The 20,820-nt window shown below is 40.0% G+C and overlaps 1 protein-coding gene across 1 annotated transcript in view; it reads left to right on the top strand.

The window, feature by feature from the left end:
* The window catches only part of C1QTNF7 (C1q and TNF related 7), a 47,473-nt gene extending 28,432 nt beyond the window's left edge, over positions 1-19,041 (top strand). The window contains 4 exon segments of the mRNA XM_031553188.1: positions 15,957-16,155; positions 16,678-16,896; positions 16,899-16,922; positions 17,638-19,041. Of these exon segments, the coding sequence (XP_031409048.1) occupies positions 16,683-16,896; positions 16,899-16,922; positions 17,638-18,269 (870 nt within the window). The 5' untranslated portion in view covers positions 15,957-16,155; positions 16,678-16,682 and the 3' untranslated portion in view covers positions 18,270-19,041.
* Positions 19,042-20,820: the final 1,779 nt, after the last annotated feature.

The raw sequence follows: 20,820 nt of genomic DNA, 5'->3' as shown, positions 1-20,820 counted from the left end.
CTGTTGTAGGACAAGAAAAAAAGCCATTACGATACCTCATTACATTTCCCATCCATGTGAAGGACTCCTGAGGCTGTGTGCTGCTGACTGTCATCTGGCCATGCTTCAGTGACAGTGGCATGGGCTGAGTTCGAACTGAACCTTTGTATAAACTAATTTCCACACATCTTCTGTCTACTGCATTAGCTCTCCCCACAGGCTGCCAAGATTACATTGTTTGCTTTTAAAAGTCTTACATGGAAATCAAAAAGTCTCCAATATCATCACTAAAATGTGCAATGGGGACAAGCGGAAAAACTAAATTTATCACTGGAAGAACAAAATTGATGTTCTTGTGTAGTTGGAAATCATTTTGGCACTGTAGTTATGGCACTTCGGTATCTTATTTTTTTTATTTCTTCTGTTTTCCTCAAGGCCAATCACTAATCATTTGTTTTACTGGGTGTGTTTTGGTCTGATAGTTTTCAAGTCTCCTTCATTCACATTCTGATTCCTCAGCTTGCTGAAGGATAGCTTATAAAACTCAGTTTCAGATAAACCAAAAATCACATTTATGCCATAAATACCCTCTGTGATTACGGGAAGATGTACAGTTAGTCTCTTTTCATTGGCAGTGAAATAAGCATACAAAGCGTCCTTGAATAGCATTTTTCATTGGAGCGGCATTGTTTTCTCAGGGATGTCATGCCAAATTTTCTTTCCTCAGTATTGTCCTTATCTGAACCTGTAAATCTTTTCTTTCTAAATGATGAAAAGTTCCAGATTTACCTGTTAAATCCTTTGGCTCTCCTTAGGATATTCACATCCACCACACACAATAAAGATAAGAATAAAAAGAAATACGTCATCTCATGATCACAGTAGTCACACAAACTGCTGTTGTGAGTCACTGGTAATTTACAGTGGATTCTCTGCCCTTTTCATTTATCTTCAGAAATGTCCTAGTTTGTGGTCTGGCAATATCAGAAGCTGCTATAATCAGATTAAATATTTCAGTGGTAAAATCGTCTAGGAACATCGGGCTTGATCCTGAGGTGTGCAAGAGATGTTACCTTTGACAAAAGCTGCAAAGCCTTTTGAATACTTTGTAGTTTAAATTATGAATAAGCAACTGAAGCAGAGACTGAACCAAAGTTTCAGATTTCAACTTGAGAGTTCAAATCAACTGGAAGGAGAGAAGCTGGATCACAGGTGTAAATCAAAGGCAGTTCCAGCCCCAGCCACAGACTCATCTTTAACTCCGAAGGGGTTTGAAGAGAAGCAGTCAGGCTGTTTCTGTTTGCCATGAAATTTCCGTAATGAATTACGTGGAAAACACAACAACAAAAATCCAGCTCTTTCGGTAGTATTTCTTCCTTTGAGTAGCATTCAGTAATATTTCTTTCTGTATGTCTTAAATTTATCCATTCTCCATAGTCTTACTATAGCTGTCATATTGGCACAGCACCAGTTGGATCATGCAGGATAGACAAACCTTCCCTGCAAATATCTTTCAGGAGTCATTAGTATTTTTCTTCTCTCCAATTGTGTTTTATGAGTGTTAACTCCTCTGGCACCACTGCAAGGGAGGAAATCATTGCCCTTCATATGGGAATAAAGAAATGAAGTGGGTTATGTGATTTGCCTAAAGCTACAAAGAAAATCACCATCAGAACCAAAATGAGAATTAATGATTTACTTTAGTGCTTTGTCCTATAATCCAATTAGCAGAGAAACCTCCTTCCCCCTCATCTTATGCTGTTTTCCTGCACCTGAGAATGGCACTTACTTCAACAATGCTTGCTTTGAAACTGTATTTTGCTGAAGTTGATTTCCCCTCAAGAGGATAAGTCCTACCAATATATTTTTACATCTAAGAGAAAAAATAAAATATACTTTTGAACAAAAGCAATATAACAATGCACTTTAACTACTGTGAATCAGACATTTTGTGATGTTTCAGCAACAAGGCGATGCAGGCAGCAGCATTCTTTATGCCATCTGGTGGTCAGAGACCATCAAATGCCAAGCTCAAAACAAGCATGCGACCCATGAAAGGCACCACTGCAAATTTAGCTTCTGCTCTGATTATGACTTCTGAGCTGTTTATGTTTTCCTTTCTTCTGCCTTTCCTGTTCCTTGTCATTCACTTGCATGACTGGTGGGCTGCTAAAACTTTGGAAAGCTTCAGTAAAACGTGACCTGAAAGCAGGCTTAAGTACATGCATATTCTCAGGAGCATTCCCAACTTACAGAAATGCCATATTTCCATGGAGTAAGGAACACACTTTCTTCACTGCTTGGAGAAGGAAACTGACAAAACAACCAAATAAATAAAGGTAGCTTCTATACACAGAAGATTAATCGCTTGTGTTCCTGAGACAATTGAAATAAATGGGTTCCTTGGATAATGGAGACAACCAAGGTGACTTGTACTGCCTTCTTACTGTCTTTAGAAATGAAAAGATACAGAATTTTATTTTATTTTTTTCCTGCAGAATGAATTAATGGCTTCCTGCAGCTATACCTTAATGCTGGGTAGGGCTGTGTTGAGTTCTGCTCCCTGTCCTCGTGCACTGACTGCTCCTAAGGGCTGAGGCCTTCCTGTGAAGACAAGCAACACAATGACAGGACCTCAGGAAATGGATCAATCTCTTTGGATTTACCTCTGGAAAAACATAGGGAGGGACCAATTTCTGCATGTAGCCATGTTCTTTCAAAAGTGCAATCAAAAGAAATGCCACTATAGCAAGGCAAATTCAAAAGTTTAATTAAAAAGCCAGACAGCACCATCATCTGTGCTGGCATTTTTCCTATTTTTCAGTGGAAATATCATTAACTGCCTTCTTTAATAGTAAGCCCATTTTTTGAACAATGGGAAGAAACTATAAAGTTGATGTGGCTGACAGATCAGCTCGGCAGCCAAATGCTATTGCCACATAGCTGTGTTTGCAAGGCAGTTAGTGTCTTTAAGCTGATACATTTCAACTGAGAATAGTTGAAATAATACATACGATAATTCCTAATCCTAAAGAGTTTAAGACGTGAAGAGCATGTTAATTTTCCACAGTTTACATTACTATTACATAAAATGTACATTACTGTCTCCTAAGATCAGCCAACTGAAGACAGCATCTCACCAGACTCAGTCGACGTTGTGTCATACCTCGTGCACATACTAACACATTTGATAAAGATATAACAACTAACCAAGAAAAGCTTCCTTGTTTGGATTTTAAAGTCCTTCATTACGCCCTGCAGCCCTAGCTCAAGTCAGTGCCAAGGCCTTGGTATGTGAGCAGCCTAAGGCAGTTCAACATGTTGGGCAGAGGCAGTGGGCAGATCTTTCAGTGGATGTCCTTGGCCAGGTCCAGCTAAGGCTTACAGGCTGCCCCTTGTGGCTTTGGCAGCAGGACAGGTTTCTACTCCCATCTTCTGGACCCAGCTGGGCCGAGCCTAACTCACCTCAATATTTCCTATCCCTCACTCAGGTAGGTTTTCTCAGTCCTTCCCAGGCACAACAAACCCAAGCAAATGAGAGATCTGTCATTCCCGCTGCCTAGGTCAACCAGGTCCATTTTGACTAAAACAGGCCAGGAGATGGACACTGGTGAGTCAAAAAAGCCTGATGCTGTGCTAAGGAGGCCAGTGTGCACAGGCAGGTAGTAGCCTCTCCAGTTGTCACCTCCTGAGTAGTGGGATGTTATGTCTGCACCTTATTCAAGCTCAAGAGGGTCTGAGATGGCTCAGCCAGCAAAATTGTGAGGGTAATAACCTCCAGCAGCTTGGCTTGTAATCTTCATCTGGGATGGCTCTCTACGAAATGAACATCTGCCCACAGCCTAAAGATATGTTTCAAAACTGATTTAATTAGACCAATGCAAGCACCCATCTGGATACTCTTAGCGCTTTGGCTCCCGTTCACCTAGCAAACAACAGTGGATGAAAATTCTTATCACCTGCCCATGTTGCAAAGTGGCCAGAAGGAAATAAGGATGTATCAACCACTCCAGAAAGGCATCCTTATGATTAAAAATTTGGGGGAATCCCGATGAGGTTCTTTAAGAAGGTGCTGTCCACTGAGGTCTCCTGGGTACAGTGGTTACAAGCAGATGGACCATCTCACCATAGCAATGTGAAGATCCATGTCATAGCTGGAACAGCTGATTTAGTGGACTCACTGAGTGTAGAAATGGTTTATACTGCATTATGCCCTGGTCAGTTACTTACCATGTGGGAATGCTTCCCTCCCTTACCCAGCTGACTCTTACTACTGGACCACAAAGTGTGCCATTTTAATACACAGTCAGATGGGCTAAAGAGCCCATAGGAGAGGCTGATCATTATTTGAAGACAGACCAAGGAAGTTTATGTATAAATGTTAGAAAAGCGTATCATACAGATTAAATGAGAAAAAATCATTTTGACAACTGAGAGCACCATCATTTGGAAGCTGCAGGTCTCTAACAGGTTTTTTCTAAACCTTTAATAAAAAAAACACCTCAGAATTTCAATTGCTTTCATTTCACCTCATGCTTACTACCCACTACTGAAATTCATTTTAACAAAAACAATTGGAATTTTAACTAGTTACAGATGGTAGAGATAAAAATGGTCCTTAAAAGTCTGTATTTGAGATAGGATTTGCAGGGAAAGTCTTGTTTATGTTTGCTAATGTTATCCAGAGTGTCTATTTGTAAACAAGAGTCAAAGGTCTACAAGTTTTTGCCTGTGGTGAAAGTAAATCAAAAGAATGAGGGAAGACTGTGACCTTTAGAACCTTCTGGTAGCTGAAGCTGCTTTATCTAATAACAGCATCTTTGACAGATGCACTTCAAAAAATATTGGTTGTCTTTATGAAAAAGTTCTGGTACCTGGTATCAACCTCTGGCTCTGTTCTCTGGCTACCTCTGTTTAATAAAGGTGCACAAAACCCAGAAGCTATGCCATTTGTTGCTTTGAAATGGCAGAGGCATCATTGCTTTGCACCTGCTGCAAAGAGCAGGTTTTGGCTGTCCATCCAGCTCCACTATCAGAGATTTTCACCTCCAGGCTCCCTTGTTTTCTGTGTGGCATTCACCAACAAGGCAAAACTAGGAAAGTTTGGAGAGAAAAAGAATATATTAAAACAACAACAACAACAACAACAACAAAACAAACAAAACAAAAAAAAACAAAAAAAACACTGATGAAACTCCAAAGCAGAACAATCTCTTTACTTAATGGGATTCTTGTTTTTGCCAAAACCACTACTTTTGCTAACATGCTGTGAGTCATTATTGCCCTCTCTGCAGTTGAGGGCCTCTGGAGAGGAACTTGTTTTGTCTGTGATTACTTCTGCACAAGTGGTACCACCTGCACAGAATCTCCATTTTCATGGTCTGCAAGACAGGATTAGTCTGTAAAAGTCCACAGATGAGGAGAGGGCAGAGCCAGCACGTTGGGGCTTGGGGCTATACTGTGCACAATGTGGTTTTCCAACATATTCATCCTCTGTAAATGTTGGCATGCTGCATCCCTATTCTGGGCTGAAGACAGACTCAAAGAGAGAGAAAGGACTGTGATATCTAGGCTCATCACAGTGTGAATATTCACTACTAGCTATATTTCTGGCAGGAAAAAGAATTCCACATCTGAGATTTCCATTTAAGGACTTTTCTCTTTCAGCTTGCCCAGCTGTAGCATCAGTAGCATCACCCAGGATGGACTTTTCACTGACACGGGCAGTCAGCCCGCCAACATCTTTCTGCTGCTCTGTGGATCACTGCCCTTTTCTCTCTGTCCCATGAGGACCCAGAGGCAATCTGGAGGGACGTCCAAAGTCACACCAGTACAGCCCTCACAGCTGCTGCATGGTGATGCATCTCTCCTTCATTCTCACCTTCATCCTCACTGTCTGGCTGTTGGTGAGAAAAGCTAGAGCATTCTATATCCCAATAGACTGGGGACAAGGGGAAAATGGGTTTTTCTACCATATGTCTTCTGGGAACAGGATGGATTGTGATCTTTGCTCCTGATGCTCCAAGAGCAGAGAGGAGAGCTGCTCAGCAAAGCTCAGGAGCCCAACAAGGAGATAGGACACAGGAGGAGGATGAGAAGGGCAACCCTGACAGGGATGGTGAATGTCATCACCCATAACCATCCAGTGCTGTGTCTGTGAGGACATGTTGTCATCAGTAACACCACTGCTTCCAGCAAGACACTTTCAAAAAGCAAAGCAAGGACTGGCATAATTTTACATTCTGTGATTAAAACATTAAAATAAGCGAACTTCATTTTGAATAGCAATGACATACATCTGTATTAAGAAACCATAATTATTTTGTTAGAAATATGCCAACAAAAGCAATATTTTACAGAGTATCCTCAGAATTATCCTTACAGCCATTTTAGCAAACACATGATAGTTTACACAGCTTTAAGGGATTCAAACTGGTGTTGTTCTTTTCTATAAGGGCCACGTATGTCTCCTGGAAAACATTATATTTGGGTTTTACTACTTTTCTTAGATTTAAGTACTGCAGAATGCCAATCACTGCAGCAGGGACATCTGTCCCATGATGCACATCTTTGGCAGATAGAAAATAACAGTCTCTGGCAGCTGCATTTTTGCAGCTGCACTTCTGCATCTTTGCTAGATACAAGGAGTCTGCACTGATCCAAGGACATGGTATGAAACGGTGAAGGTGCTACACCTGCTGGACTTCACATCTTTCAAAATCTCGATTACTAATATTAATACACCAGAGGAAAAGAACAGATTATTCTGACAATTCATCTGACCACATAATTGATACAATCCTTAATTGCAAATTCAAGTTATTCAACAGAAATATTTGTGCCAACCACAAGGAGTCTAACATTACTGCTTTTCTGAGGAAGATAACATATTAAAGAGTAGGCCTGTTACTGCCACTGCCTGTTACAATGCAAAAAATACAGGGATCCAATGAGATTATCATTTTAAAAGATCTATGGAAGACAAAAAGCTTGAAAGGAGACAAATGTGTTCTGTGTGTAATTAAACAAACAAATTTATTGATACGGAAAGCCAGAATTTAAACTGGTTGCAGGTTTATGGATAAAGAGTCCAGCAAGGCTGACAGAAAGCAAAGATTCAGAAAATATCTCCAGTTCACAAGACCTTAGCTGCATACCAGAAGTAGGAAGACAGCCCCTGGGCAAGGATCACCATATGCTTCCCACATCCTCAGGAAGGAGCACAAGAGCCTGCTGCAGGGCTGCCAGGGAGCAAAGGCACTGGGCTAGAAGGGCTTTTGATCATATTTAGCAGAGTCATTCAGATGTAACATTAATCCAAAAAAAGAGACATAATGAAATGTCTGTTATGGATGACTTCATAATTGCCCCAAGAGAACAAACTGGGATAGCAATTAATTTTATGGAGAACAGCAGAGGCTAATGAACTTCTGCAGAGACCTACTTTCATGCATTAATAAAGCAAGTGGAATAAATAAAATTTCAGGATAGAAGATGCATCAATAAAATTGTCTCCAAATTGTGTTTCCACATTTTCCACCATAAGCTGATAAGTTCATAAATCTTTTTTTAAACTTTATAGTGTATGTGTACACACATATATACATATGTACATTTAAACTCTCCCAAAGAGTAAGGAAAACCAGAAGCCTCACAACACGTCACAGCATCTCACAGAAAGAAAATGGAAATTCTAAGCAGGAAAGACATGATGTTTGAATACAAGAGACTTCTCAGCTGCAATTATCCTGTTCAAGATATAATGTGTATTGTAAGCCATAAACAAAATCACAAATACTAAAATAGCACTTTACGTAATGCCCAATGAAGATATCTATCACAAAGATAAAAAGAACAAAACAGTTTATTACATGCCAGCTTACTGCTGTTTATCAGCTAGAAACAAATCTAAGTAGATCAACTGAGGATATCAGAGAATAGATCTGCGTTAAAGAAAATTAACTCCATCAGTCAAAGTCAAATAGAAAAAAAAACCTTTAGTAAATAGATTTGACATTAAATGCAACCACCATGCTCCGGAACCTTAAAGAAAAGCTAAGTGACAATTAGAACACCTTTGGCAGGCTGAGATCAGGCCAAATTTAAGTGAAAATGAAATGAAATTTGTTGTCTCTCTACGACTTTCTGGCCACCCAGAAATGCTGACTTATGTCCTGAGTAGACCCTGCGAAGGTCACTGTGGAGAGCCACGCACATGCAGAGCAAAGTCAAGGCAAAGCCCACCCTCAGCAGGCAAAGATTCCCTTCCTACTACCAAGTGTCAAGCCAACTGGCAGCATCTCCTTCTTCATGCTATTCCCTTGGAGGGCCAGGGAAACAAGCAGATAGGATGTATGACAAAAAGCAGGAAGATTTATGCTGCAGGAACTTAAGAGAGAGCACACCTTCAAGGCCATTTATAAATACGAGGCACCTGGTTTCAGAGATGCTGTGCCCAGCTACATGAAGCCTGAATTTTGTTCCCAGTGGCAAGCAGGGGTATGGCTGATGCTCTGATGTGAAGACAAAATTGACTGTCAGATCCTAGGCCTCATCCACCCAGCACTGAAGAAACTGCAAGATTTATGCTGACTTCATCCATTTTAATCTCCCATGAGATAATTGATTTGAAATACAAAATGGTGGTCCCAGCTACTTAGAAAAACCAGAATCTGAAAAGTGCTTTTGAAATAACCAGATTTTACATCAGCAGAACAATACTATCTCTGTTATTATTGATGTTGTTGTTTTACTGATGAAAAAACAGAAGCACATAGAACTAAATAATTGCCACAGAATAGATGTTCAGGTGATGAAAGAATGTGCTTTGTTTTCTTTTTCCTCTCTGTGAAACTGATGAAACACCTTTAATAATAAGGATTGGCATTTTATTTCACTATTTATTTACCAGTACTAAATCAGGTTGACAAATGATCACATATGTCAAATTGAAGTTACCATATCACAGTAAAACTCTCATTCTTCTAAGTGAATATATCAAACAAAACTCCCTTCCCTTCCCTTCCCTTCCCTTCCCTTCCCTTCCCTTTTTTCTCTTTTCACTTTGCCCCATCTTTTCAGTATCTTATACATGTTAAACTCTTCTTAAAGACTTCTTAGAATATATTGTAATTAGTATATGTAGTAGGTTATAGTAAGTTGTCAGAAGAGATTAATAGACTCATGCTTACACAACAGCATGAGTTTGTCCCTTCCAAGATCTGGGCACAACATAAAAACATATAAACGAAACAATACATTTTTTTTTCTTCATAAGATTTCTATATAGAGATTTGGAGCTGTCTGCTTGAAATGCCCAAGTCAGAAATACAAAGGGAAAAGATTAGCTGGTGTTAGAAATTCAATAAGCAAAAAGCTGCTGTAATAGATTTTGGCTTTTTCAATGTATTCTAAAAACAATCCGAACATTTCTTCATGTCAAGAAGTTTGGCATTACATCTTCACAACCCAGAGAAGTTTGTACATTTTAAAAACAGAATTAAGACTGAGATTCTGCAAATCCAAACATTCAACCACAGAAATGGTTCTCATCAGGAGGCTGAAAGAGAGCAAATGTTGAAGAGCAAAAGTTGCTCCTGCAGCTCAGTGAATGCCACAGCTGGAAGAGAGGAGTAGGAATCCAAATGGAATTAAATAGATCTTTGTAAGCCTCATGCTGAAAATTGTTATTTCCATATGTGTACAGTGGACGCAAGCTGCCAGATCAGGATCATAATCAGGATCATCAGTATCAACTGCTAGAGTCATGAGGGCATTAGTGGGATGGGTTGTTCCCACCCTGCCAAAGCATAGGACCCCACTCCAGTCCAGCTGAATCTCGCCTCAGCTTGGCCTCAGCCCATCCCATAGATGTTCCTAGTGCCCAGAGCTGGGGGCGCCACTGTCCCGCTTCCTGCTGGGTTTGTGGGATAGGCAAGATCCTGCTCTGCACCCCATAGGAGCCCATGCCATGCCCAGATTCAGGGAGCAGCCAGCTCTTGCCTGATGCATACACCTACACAAAATGTGGAGCTGCAGAAAATCAAGCCCATAAACTAGAAACACAGGAACTGTGCGGCTGCCTTCTGGGTATATAAGCTGGGCTGGCAGAGGGTCAGCTTGGTTGGAGTTGGCATTTCTGAGAGGCATGATGGGGGCCATGAAACATTATTCTGTCTTCTACATAAATATAAGTCTTTCTTTCAATGAATTACAGTATAATATAGAACTTAAATTTTATCTTATTTCAGTGCTCCAGACTGTTTGGAGCTGTCTTTCTAACATGCATGTCCTTTTGTCTCACAGACAGAGGTTAATCTCATTGAAAATCAAGTTGTTATTTACAGATTTGATTTAATCAGGCAGAAGTATAATTAAAATGTGCTATTACCCAAAAGCAGACATTACATAAATTTCATTCTATTTTTCATTCTTCCTGGCTCCTATCTCTGGAATCTGACATTAACTACAACAAACACAAAAATGGATAAAACAAGCCAAATTCTCCTTTCTCTATTCCAGTGTAAATGTAGGAGTAATACTGTTGAAGTAATCAGTTTGGGGTAGAATCACTCCATGAGACCAGGATTTTCTCTGAACAGCCACTAATTGTCAGGAAACTGCTGATCTTGAGGCCAGATTTTTATCTTGTTGTTGACAAATCCCATGTAAGAGCACTGGCATGGATGGGACCTCTGGGGTGCATGCAGTGGGACAGCCTGGCAATCCCAGAGGTTGGGGACACCTGCTAACATGGTTCTGTGTTTGAAGATGTCACTCAGCTTGTGGTGGGGCATTCTGAAAAGCATATAAGGCTTCAGTGCCCTGGTGCTGTTTTCAAAATGCATTCATTTCTCAGAAGGTTGAGCCTCATTGATTTACATTAAGTTTCAAGCTTTTACATGCTTGAAAATGCATCTATCATTTCTGTAGGTGAGACACAGTCTCCTGAGACCTACACTTTTGTGAGATTCAACTTCACAACCATCACCTCTCCCTTAAGTTGCACTTAATGAAGTTCCATTTGGAAGTTCTCCCTTTGGTATTCCTGAGCAAGACAATGAAACTTGATGTCTTTCTTGTAATGAGGGGTCCAAAACTGAACAGACTACTTGAGATGTGGCCTTGCCAGTGCTCAGTACAGAAGGATGATCACTTCTCTGCTCCTGCTGGCAACACTATTTCAGATGCAAGCCAGGACGTCATTGGCCTTCCTGGCAATCTGGACTGCTAGGTCATGTTTTGCCAAGCATCGACCAGCATCCCAAAGTCTATTTCTTCCATACAGTCTTCCAGTCTTAATGGCCAGAAAGTACAGCATAGGAAGTTCCGCACAAATGTGCGCAAGAGGGTGACGGAGCACTGGAACAGGCTGCCCAGGGAGGTTGTGGAGTCTCCTTCTCTGGAGATATTCAAGACCTGCCTGGACACCTACTTGTAAGACCTGGTGTAGGGAACGTGCTTTGGCAGGAGGGTTGGACTCGATGATCTCTGGAGGTCCCTTCCAACCCCTATGATTCTGTGATTCTGTGATTCCAGACACTCTGCCCCAAGCCTGTAGCATGGCCAAAGTGCAGGACCCAGCATTTGATTTTACTGAACTTCATCCCATTGGCCTCAGCCTGGAGATCCAGCCTTTCCAGATCTCTCTGCAGGACTTTCCTATCCCCAAGCAGATCAACAATTCCTCCCAACTTGCTGTCATCTGCAAACTTACTGAGAGTGAACTCAATCTCCTCAACTAGGACATCTGTAAAGACAATGAACAGGACAGGCCCCAATACCGACTCCTGGGGAACACCACTCATGTCAAGTTGCCAGCTGGATTTAACTCCATTCACCACCACTCTCTGAGCATGGACATTTATCCAGTTGTTAACCCAGAAAGGAGTGTACCCATCCAAGCCATGGGCTGCCAGCTTCTCTAGGAGAATACTGATGGAGACAGTGTCAAAGGCTTTGCTGAAGTCTAAGTAGACTAAATCAACACCATTTCCCTCATCCACCAGGCATCCCCCATTCCCTCATCCACTCAATCATAGAAGGAGATCGGGTTGGTCAAGCAGGACCTGCCTTTCATGAACCCATGCTGGCTGGGCCTGATCCCCCAGTTGTCTTGTACATGCCATGTGATCTCTCTCAAGATGATCTGTTCCATAACCTTACCTGGCACTGATGTCAGGCTGACAGGCCTGTAGTTCCCCAGAACTGTGACAGGAGTCACAGTTGCAGACCAAAAGCAACTGACTTAACTTCTCAGCTGTCAGTCAAGACAACTTCTGTCAGATTTTATTTACTTCTTTGCATTTTCTGGTACACTTCGTATCAGTCCTCATATGAAAATTCTCCCCGCGTGAGGCAGTCTATCTCACTGACAAATGCCTTTATCATATTCTAGGGCATTTTTAGTAAAAATAACCTTGTAAATAATAAGAATGGATGGATTTCAAGTGAGAGACTGAGGAATAAAATGAATCCCACTGCTCTGATATTTTGAAAATCAAACAAATTGAACTTCTGGGATCGACTATAAGCTCTTTATTTTTTGTGAAGGCATTAAGACATGGTTGAAGAATCTGACCACATTCAACATAGTTATGAGGAAGACTGTTTAAACATGACTGAGTGCACACTGAAGCAAATCAGACCATTAAATGTCAGCACTGCTAATAAGGCCCTTTATGGATTGTTTTCTCAGAAATATTTAGCTAATGTTCTTTTCCACTGGCTGATCCCTCTGGGCACCATCAGTCATTCTGGGACTAGCAATCACAAGTTCAGACAGCTCAAAAAGTTTCAGGTCACTCTCCCTCTCTTAAGGGAAACAAAGACAACATAAAACTATGTGAAGATTGATGGCTGTATAGCTAACCCACAGCGTGTGGCAATGGCCAGCTGTGGACTTGATGTGTACACCCCACAACAGGGGTGCAAGTTAGTGATGTGAGGTCTTAAGAGCCTCTGCTATGTGAGAGGCACAGATGCACTGACTGCTGCGTTCTGCACTACTAAGCCATTGTGAATTTTGCTGACAAGAAAGGACCAAGAGTGTTAATATTTTTCATCTACACCTTTTTGTACAAGGAAGTTAAATATATCTTTCCATCCTACTCAGATGCCTGTGTACTTGTCCTGGAAGTGAACTCAAAGCTAGCAAGGAAACATAAACGTAAGAATACAGCCAAGATAGCTTGTGACTAATAATCACTGGCTTTTGACCCAGTTTTTATTTATAAAAGATTGATGAGAAATCTCTTATGATTGTTTCAGAACAATGCCAATTAGTAAATTTAAAAATTACGATGTGCATAGCTGGATAAGGGAGGAAGATTAGATCATATAGCAAGAAGTCTCAAGACTGGGAATTTGCTACAATTCCTTAATTCTTAAACTTAAAAAAAATGTTAATGAGTACAATCTGAGTGTATTGGTAATGCATTGAGTTTTCCTAGAAACTTGAGGATACAGATCCTCAGTCCAGCATGTAGCTTCAATAGGAATGTAATACGTGGAATATCTTTTCATGGTAGATCTGTCATGTCAGCAGATCTGCAACAACATATCAGAATAACTTTTAGAATACTTTTCTGACATTGAAAGAATCAGATGATCTTTCATGTTCATGCACAATGGCAATGACTCTGCTACTTGTGCAATATAAAAGGTGATGAAACAACTGCATGTGCCACCCTCGCTTAGAAAAGCTGCTCTAGAAGGCACCTCACATTAGAAGCGGTGAGCGTGTCTATAGTCTTCCAGTGAAAGCTTTGGCATGCGTTCATGCTCTGATTTGGTACCTATTAAAAACCCACTTTCTAAACTTGGAAGAACATTCTAATCCTTTGTTCATATCATTCTCTTTATTATCTTTGGTGCTGGCTTCAGTGAAGATAATTGTAATTGTTGTTAACATGAATAACATCTGCTTGTTCTGATTTTTGCTATTTGGATAAAAAAGTGAACTTCTCAAGTGTTGTTTTTCCTTGAAGAAACATTATTTGGCACATATAAATGACATTGTTTCCTATTCCAACTTACAGACAAAAGTGTACGTTTTTGAAAAGGACAACTAGAAAAAAAGAAGAAAGTCTAATTTGTGACTCACTTTCTGCCTAACATTTAACTCTATGTGATCAAGTATTGCACTGGAATATAGGTGACTCCTGAAAAAAGAATCTGGGAAGTCTTACTCTACTTTCTAGCTCTGTGAGTCTTGGTGAACTGAAAATTCTGGTTTCAGCCTCCTCATTCAGCCTGAAATTTCAAAAGCATGGCAGTAAGTTATTGTTCACCTTCAGACAGTTTATTTTTTAAAGCAACGCCCAGGAAACAGGAGGCGTGGGTTCAATGGTGTACATCCTCTCTTGGTCTGAGCTGATTCACACTTCCCAAGAGGCTGCTGCAATAAAGTAGAGACGCATCTTTCACTCCTCCTTTTAAAACAGGATCGTTATGTGTGCAGAAATATAAGAGCCAGAAGTCAAGGCCAAAACTGGTCCTGATTCTGTGGCCTAACACATGTCTTCCCAAAGGTCATTTGTTTGGGGACCACTGTTGGAATTAGCCTTCTGTATTTCCCCTAAGCCTAAATTTTGGACTTTGAACATAATCATCTGAACCTTATTACCATTTTCTCCTAATCTCATCTCTATTACCCTTCCTACAATCCCACTATTTTGGTTCACAGCCCTATCTTTCCTTAAGAACCTCCATCCACACTGAAAAGTTTTCCTGTTCTTTTCCAACACCTGTGTGCCTTTCCCTGGCCAAACTCACTCTCAGACCACAATGTCCCTCTAAGGCACATCCCAACAACCCTGTTCTCCCTGCCTTCCCCTAATGATTTTTTCCCAGAGCCTTAGCAGGAACATATGTCTCAGGCTAATTTATTTCCCATAGGCACATGAGAAGAACAGCAGGAGAGATATGGGAACTGGAGACAGCTTCACACATCAGTAGGTTACTGGCCAGCCGATGACAGGAGCAACTGTGTGACAGCTCTTGTTGTGTTTTGTCAAAGATCTTGGACAGGCAAAACCAGCAGTTGTGGAAATTGTTTCTGCTTGGCTGATGCACAACACAGTGTGGGAACATCTAGCCTACTGATTCAGGCTTTGATCTGGCAAAGGGTAGTTTTTGTTCCCATTCTTGGTCCTTAGGTCATGTCTGCTTCTCATCCGTCAGCTCTGTGTAACATGCATAGGCAGTCTTGGGCTTCAGTTCCCACCAAGCTTCTCCTTCCTGGCCACATGATTAAACTGTTCCTCTCTGCAGACAGCTTTGCTGTCCCTGATTTAAGTCCCATGAAAATCCATGAGCTTTATTTGGGTACACCCAGTAGTATATCAAAGCAAACATTGCTGTAAAGTTTGTGCTTATAGTTAACTACTGCCTTGGAGTCATCATTTGCTGTTTTCTTCTAATGCTGCACATTCATATGTTAATTCACTCTTGGAAGCTGTTGTGCCTGCATGCACTGTAAGCATTTATCAAATGACAGCAAAATTAATAGTTTGGTTTCTGCCAATTTGATATAAGATGTTTAATATGAATAGCAGAATATAAATCACTGAAGATAATTTTGGAGCACCGCTTACTTCTCTTCAATAATCTTTTCATTCTTTTTTCTTCATTGCATCAATATCGAGATGCAGTCTCTCATTTTCTACTCTTAGTAAAGAGTGTGGATGTGGAAGTGCTGGTCTTTTTCCCTGCTGAATAGTTTTGGTCATGCCATATATCACAGCGTGGCCATGGAGATAACATGAACTTTAGGTAAATATGTCAGTTTGGGTTTTCAAGTTAATCAGCAAAGCCAGTCATAGAGTAGGGAATGAAAAGGATCTCTATATTGATTCATTTTGTAATATAATTATGAGTTTGATAATGAACCTGATTTTCACTCTAAAAAAAATGTTATGGTATTTCACAGATTTTTTTTTGAATCCTTGACCCATTTCTTCTCTTTCTCCCCACAGAAACCAGTGGACTTCAGTTTTTTTCTATGCTGTAAGCCGGCTCTGAAGGAATGGACAGTTCCAACAAAACCCCCCACAGACATGCTCTGAGAGTCCAGCAAGTGAATTAGAAGAAACAACTCGACTCACAATATCTCACCTGACTCATGACTGAATCTCAGCTAATGCAACGCTAGCTTTGAGCACCTTTGTATATCAGGTAGTGCAACTCTTCAACACATTTCTGTTTGTGCTATTTTTTTCTTTAACCCCCCAGTATACATTATGCAACAGAGAAATCCAATTTATTGAATTGTTCATGAAAACATCCAACCACAAAATATAATACTTTAATGAATTTTCCTGCAAGATATTGTGATGTAGCTCATTTCACATGTCAGTCCAGCCCAAGCTTAAAAAGAAAGCCCTGTTAGTACCAGAGCCATAGGACAGTGGTCTGCTCCCATCTGGCCCATTACAGTGAAGTAATGGTGCTGTGGTCACCAGAGTGTGCAACCAAGCAACGAAGCTGTAGTTCTCTTACTGGTGTCCCTTCTCCAAACTTGGCAAGTTCCTGCTACGGTTAGTCAGGATTTAGATTCATTTGCAAGGATAAGGGCTTCAAAATGAAGTAAAGGTGCATGCTTTTTCCCCACTAGAAAATGCTGCTCCCACTGGCCATCTGAATGGAATCAGAGTATCATCATATACATAAAGACTTCTCCATGTGCACTTTTTCCAGATTCAATGATGTTTGTGTTGCTGTACATTACAAGTTTTGCCATCTACACCAGTGAACAACCTCTTCAAAACCAGTTCAAAGGAGAGAACTACCATACCAGATACATCTGCAGTATCCCTGGGTTGCCAGGTCCCGTGGGCCCCCCTGGAGCTAACGGAGCCCCAGGGCCACATGGACGCATTGGTCTTCCAGGAAGAGATGGTAGAGATGGGAGAAAAGGAGAAAAGGTGAAAAGGGGAGCGCAGGTATTGAATATTTGTGTCAACATAGTAGTGCATCAAAATAAGAGCTTTCATCATTACTATTACACGTATACATATGATGAACATGTGTGCATATGTGCTTGTGTGGGTTTAGTGTGATGCATGTAGTGAGAGAAAGAAAATATCCAGATATATTTTAGATATGTCTAATATGCATATAGTCTAACATGTGCAAATAAATGTAATTGCACAGTCTTTCTGTGCACAGATGCTAAACAAAAAGGGGACATTGCAAAGGTATATGTGGCAGCACTGGTGTCAAACAATTAGTCTCATTTGTGCTGTTAGCCAGGAATCAAAGATTAACAAGTTTGTAGGTACAGAATAAAACCACTGAAATAGTAAGTAATATTTAGTGCATTGGCATCACTATATGGATAACCACACTGCTGTCCTCTACACCAGCAGTACCCATGCCTCTGTCTGCAATGGATATATAGTTCTTCAGTATTTAACCAAGGCGTATGAAGAAAACTAGGAATATAAAACAAAGGACTCGCAGGCTGTGTAGTCCACTGCTCTGTTTCAACTTGCTATTCTTTTCACAAGCTTATTTAGAAGATTTTGAAAGTATTTTTGAAGTATTCTGAAATTCTGACCTTGCTTTTCTTGTCTGTTCAGATATACCCAGCAGCCTACGCAATCATTTACTGAGATGATAATTGAAATGATTAACTAACTTAAAATGTTTTTGAAGGTTTAAGAGGAAAAACTGGGCCATTAGGACCAACCGGAGAGAAAGGAGACCAAGGTCAGTCTGGGAAAAAAGGACCAGGAGGACTGATTGGTGCCAAGGGTGAAGTAGGTCCAGCTGGACCACCTGGACCTAAGGGAGATAAAGGAGACCGAGGAGAGCCAGGTGCACCAGGCATCTGTAAGTGTGGGAAGATAGTGCTGAAATCTGCCTTTTCTGTTGGCATCACCACCAGCTACCCTGAGGAAAGACTACCAATTGTATTCAATAAAGTCCTCTTCAACGAGGGTGAACATTACAACCCTTCCACAGGGAAGTTTATTTGTGCCATCCCAGGGATTTATTATTTTTCTTATGACATCACTTTGGCAAATAAGCACCTTGCAATTGGGCTGGTTCACAACGGGAAGTACCGCATAAAGACATTTGATGCAAACACAGGAAACCACGACGTAGCTTCTGGATCCACTGTGATCTACCTTCAGCCAGAAGATGAAGTATGGCTTGAGATCTTCTACGCTGACCAAAATGGTCTCTTTTCAGACCCAACATGGGCAGACAGCTTGTTTTCTGGATTTCTCTTATATGTTGATACAGATTATCTTGATGCTTTGTCAGACGAAGATGAGCTCTGAAGCAGATAATGTCAAATCACAGCCAAACGACAAGCCAGCACATGACTTTATCCAGCCGTGTGTGGGACACAAAGTGGAAAATGAATAACCTGGGAATTTATTTTTGCTTTGACAGGAACCAAATCTGAGTTCAGATGGAGATTCCTAGAATCAAAGCTGGATTCTTTACTGAACAACAGGGATATCAAAAGGAACTATAATTAACAAAAGACTGCATCGCTCCAGGACAGACTCTTCACGGAAGTTATGTTTACGATACTATTTAAACAAATTTAAGATACTGTACATTGGATTTTATATAAAATATATTAAGTTACAAAGTAGAATTGATATTTTGTATACGGTATTAAAGAAAAAATGAACAATTGATAGCAATATTGTCCTTGGTTATTATGAGACAGGTAATATATTAAAAACAAAGAAAACTTTTTTTTTTTTAAGAAAGGAATAAAATAGAGATGTGTGCTGGACAGGTCAGAAGCATGTTCTCATCTGATATTTACACCAACAAAAGATATTTGTGAGCAGTTAACCTCCTAATATTTCATGAAAATTTCTACCAGCTGAGGTCAGCCTAATTGCAGTCCAGAAAGAACAGAATAAAGATATTAAACATACAAAATAATTAAAAGTCAACTGAGCTAAAAACATGTAGATAGCAATTCAGTATTCTGCTTGTTATTTTCAGTGTAAGTGGGTTTGCTATTATTGCAATGTTATTTAATATCTTTTTCAAAAATGTGGAAGAAAATATAAAGCTTCTGCTGGAAAAAAAAAATATGCCAAAAAACTGATGGAACAGTAACAGTAAGGAAAATAAATTACATAGAACAAATTGAGTTGCATCACTTAAGCAGAATTACTTGTGCTCTAAGATGGCCAAATGCAATAAAATAACTTTAGGTCACACATGAGATGGAAGACTGAATTCAGGAGATCAGTGAACCTGGAAAAGATACAGGGGACATTGTGGATGGTCAGCATATAGGTCATAAGAGTAGGCTGTTGCTTTGGATGTCTGATCAGTGGACATTCAAGTAATGAGTAGTATTCATAGCGATATAATCATTCATAACGAGTAGTGTTACTTATGAGGCTGCTACTTATATTCATGTTTCAAAAACATACTAGAAAACTGGGGGGAAAAAAGGCTGCAACTCTACTAATGTACTCAGTAAACCTAACAAGGCCAATTTATTTTTCTTGTCAGTGGAATGGTTAAGAAGTGATGTGCATGATTTCTAGTAGTAGTTGTCACTTCGTTCCATCCGACAAGGGCATGGCAAGATCCACTGCTGAGAAACTATAAATTCCCTCTGGAAATCAAGAGCACATTTTACTAATGGTAGTAATCAATCATTGTGAAAATTGGCTAGGAGAATCGTGTGTTCTTCAGCATTTAACACCTTGTAGGTCAAGACTGGCCATCTATAACTGCATGTTTAGAGACGTACTTGCTTTGCAAGAAATTACAATCTTGTTTTATTATATTAGTCCCGGATTTACAGAACTCTGTTATTTCTAGCAGTTAAGCAAATAGTTTTCAGTGCACTACAATTACATATGGAATATCAACCTGCTCACCCTGCATCTAATCCCTTATTTTCCTATGCAACAGCACACACGCCTTTGAGTACACGGTTGTTACTTATGCAGTGAACAGATGCAAAGTTCTGCTAACAAATCAAACTGGCAATACCTGTAAATCCTCATTTTCTTTGACAGTGTGGTAGAAGATGAAAGTGGATGTTTTTCCAACTTGACATCTAATTTATTAGTGTTATACATGCGCTGTTTCTTGTGGAAAATATGGAAGAGAATGTTTACAGATTCAGTTTATCACAGTACTGTACAATCATTTACACATCTGCAAGTCTAGCACAAAATGAATGCAAACTGCTGCCCAATCATCATTTTCACATCAATGATTTATGCCACTTCCTCACAGACAACACTGATGATACAAGGCACAGATAACAGCTCTCAGCAGTGACGTTCCACAGGTCAGAACAGACAATCACTATGCACACATAACATGCAGGACACGTAATTCAACAGAGGCAGGATTAGACCTATAATATGCATTCTGAAAAAAAACACCCAACTAATGAAAATATTTCATTACATGTTTAATTTACCAAAGTAATATGGAAATAGTTCTACCACATTTGACTCAACAGAAAGTTTATATTAGGAGTTGTGAATTAATTTTATTACGGTGAAACTTACAGATATTTCAGATCTTCAAAATTAAAAAATTCCTATAGATCATCCTTGTGACAGCACAACAGATGTTCTTCGGATTGTCAGAAACATATTTGATGGTTATAATAAATCTGGACATCTTCAGACAAAACAAAATTTTCACCACTGAATAGAAAAAGAATATGGCATTAAAATGAAAAGTTACTGGTTGCATTTCTAACTAAGAGCAAACTGCTTCCCTGTGATACAAAAATGAATGAAATATAAGAGAGATATTTTAACCATACCTGTGTTGAAAATGACATCATGAGTACAAGCAAACCAAGAGTTATTGCCTCCTTCTGCT

Source organism: Meleagris gallopavo, chromosome 4 (genome assembly GCF_000146605.3).
Source record: "Meleagris gallopavo isolate NT-WF06-2002-E0010 breed Aviagen turkey brand Nicholas breeding stock chromosome 4, Turkey_5.1, whole genome shotgun sequence".
NCBI classification, from domain to species: domain Eukaryota; kingdom Metazoa; phylum Chordata; class Aves; order Galliformes; family Phasianidae; genus Meleagris; species Meleagris gallopavo.
This window is presented reverse-complemented; position numbering and strand designations above follow the sequence as displayed.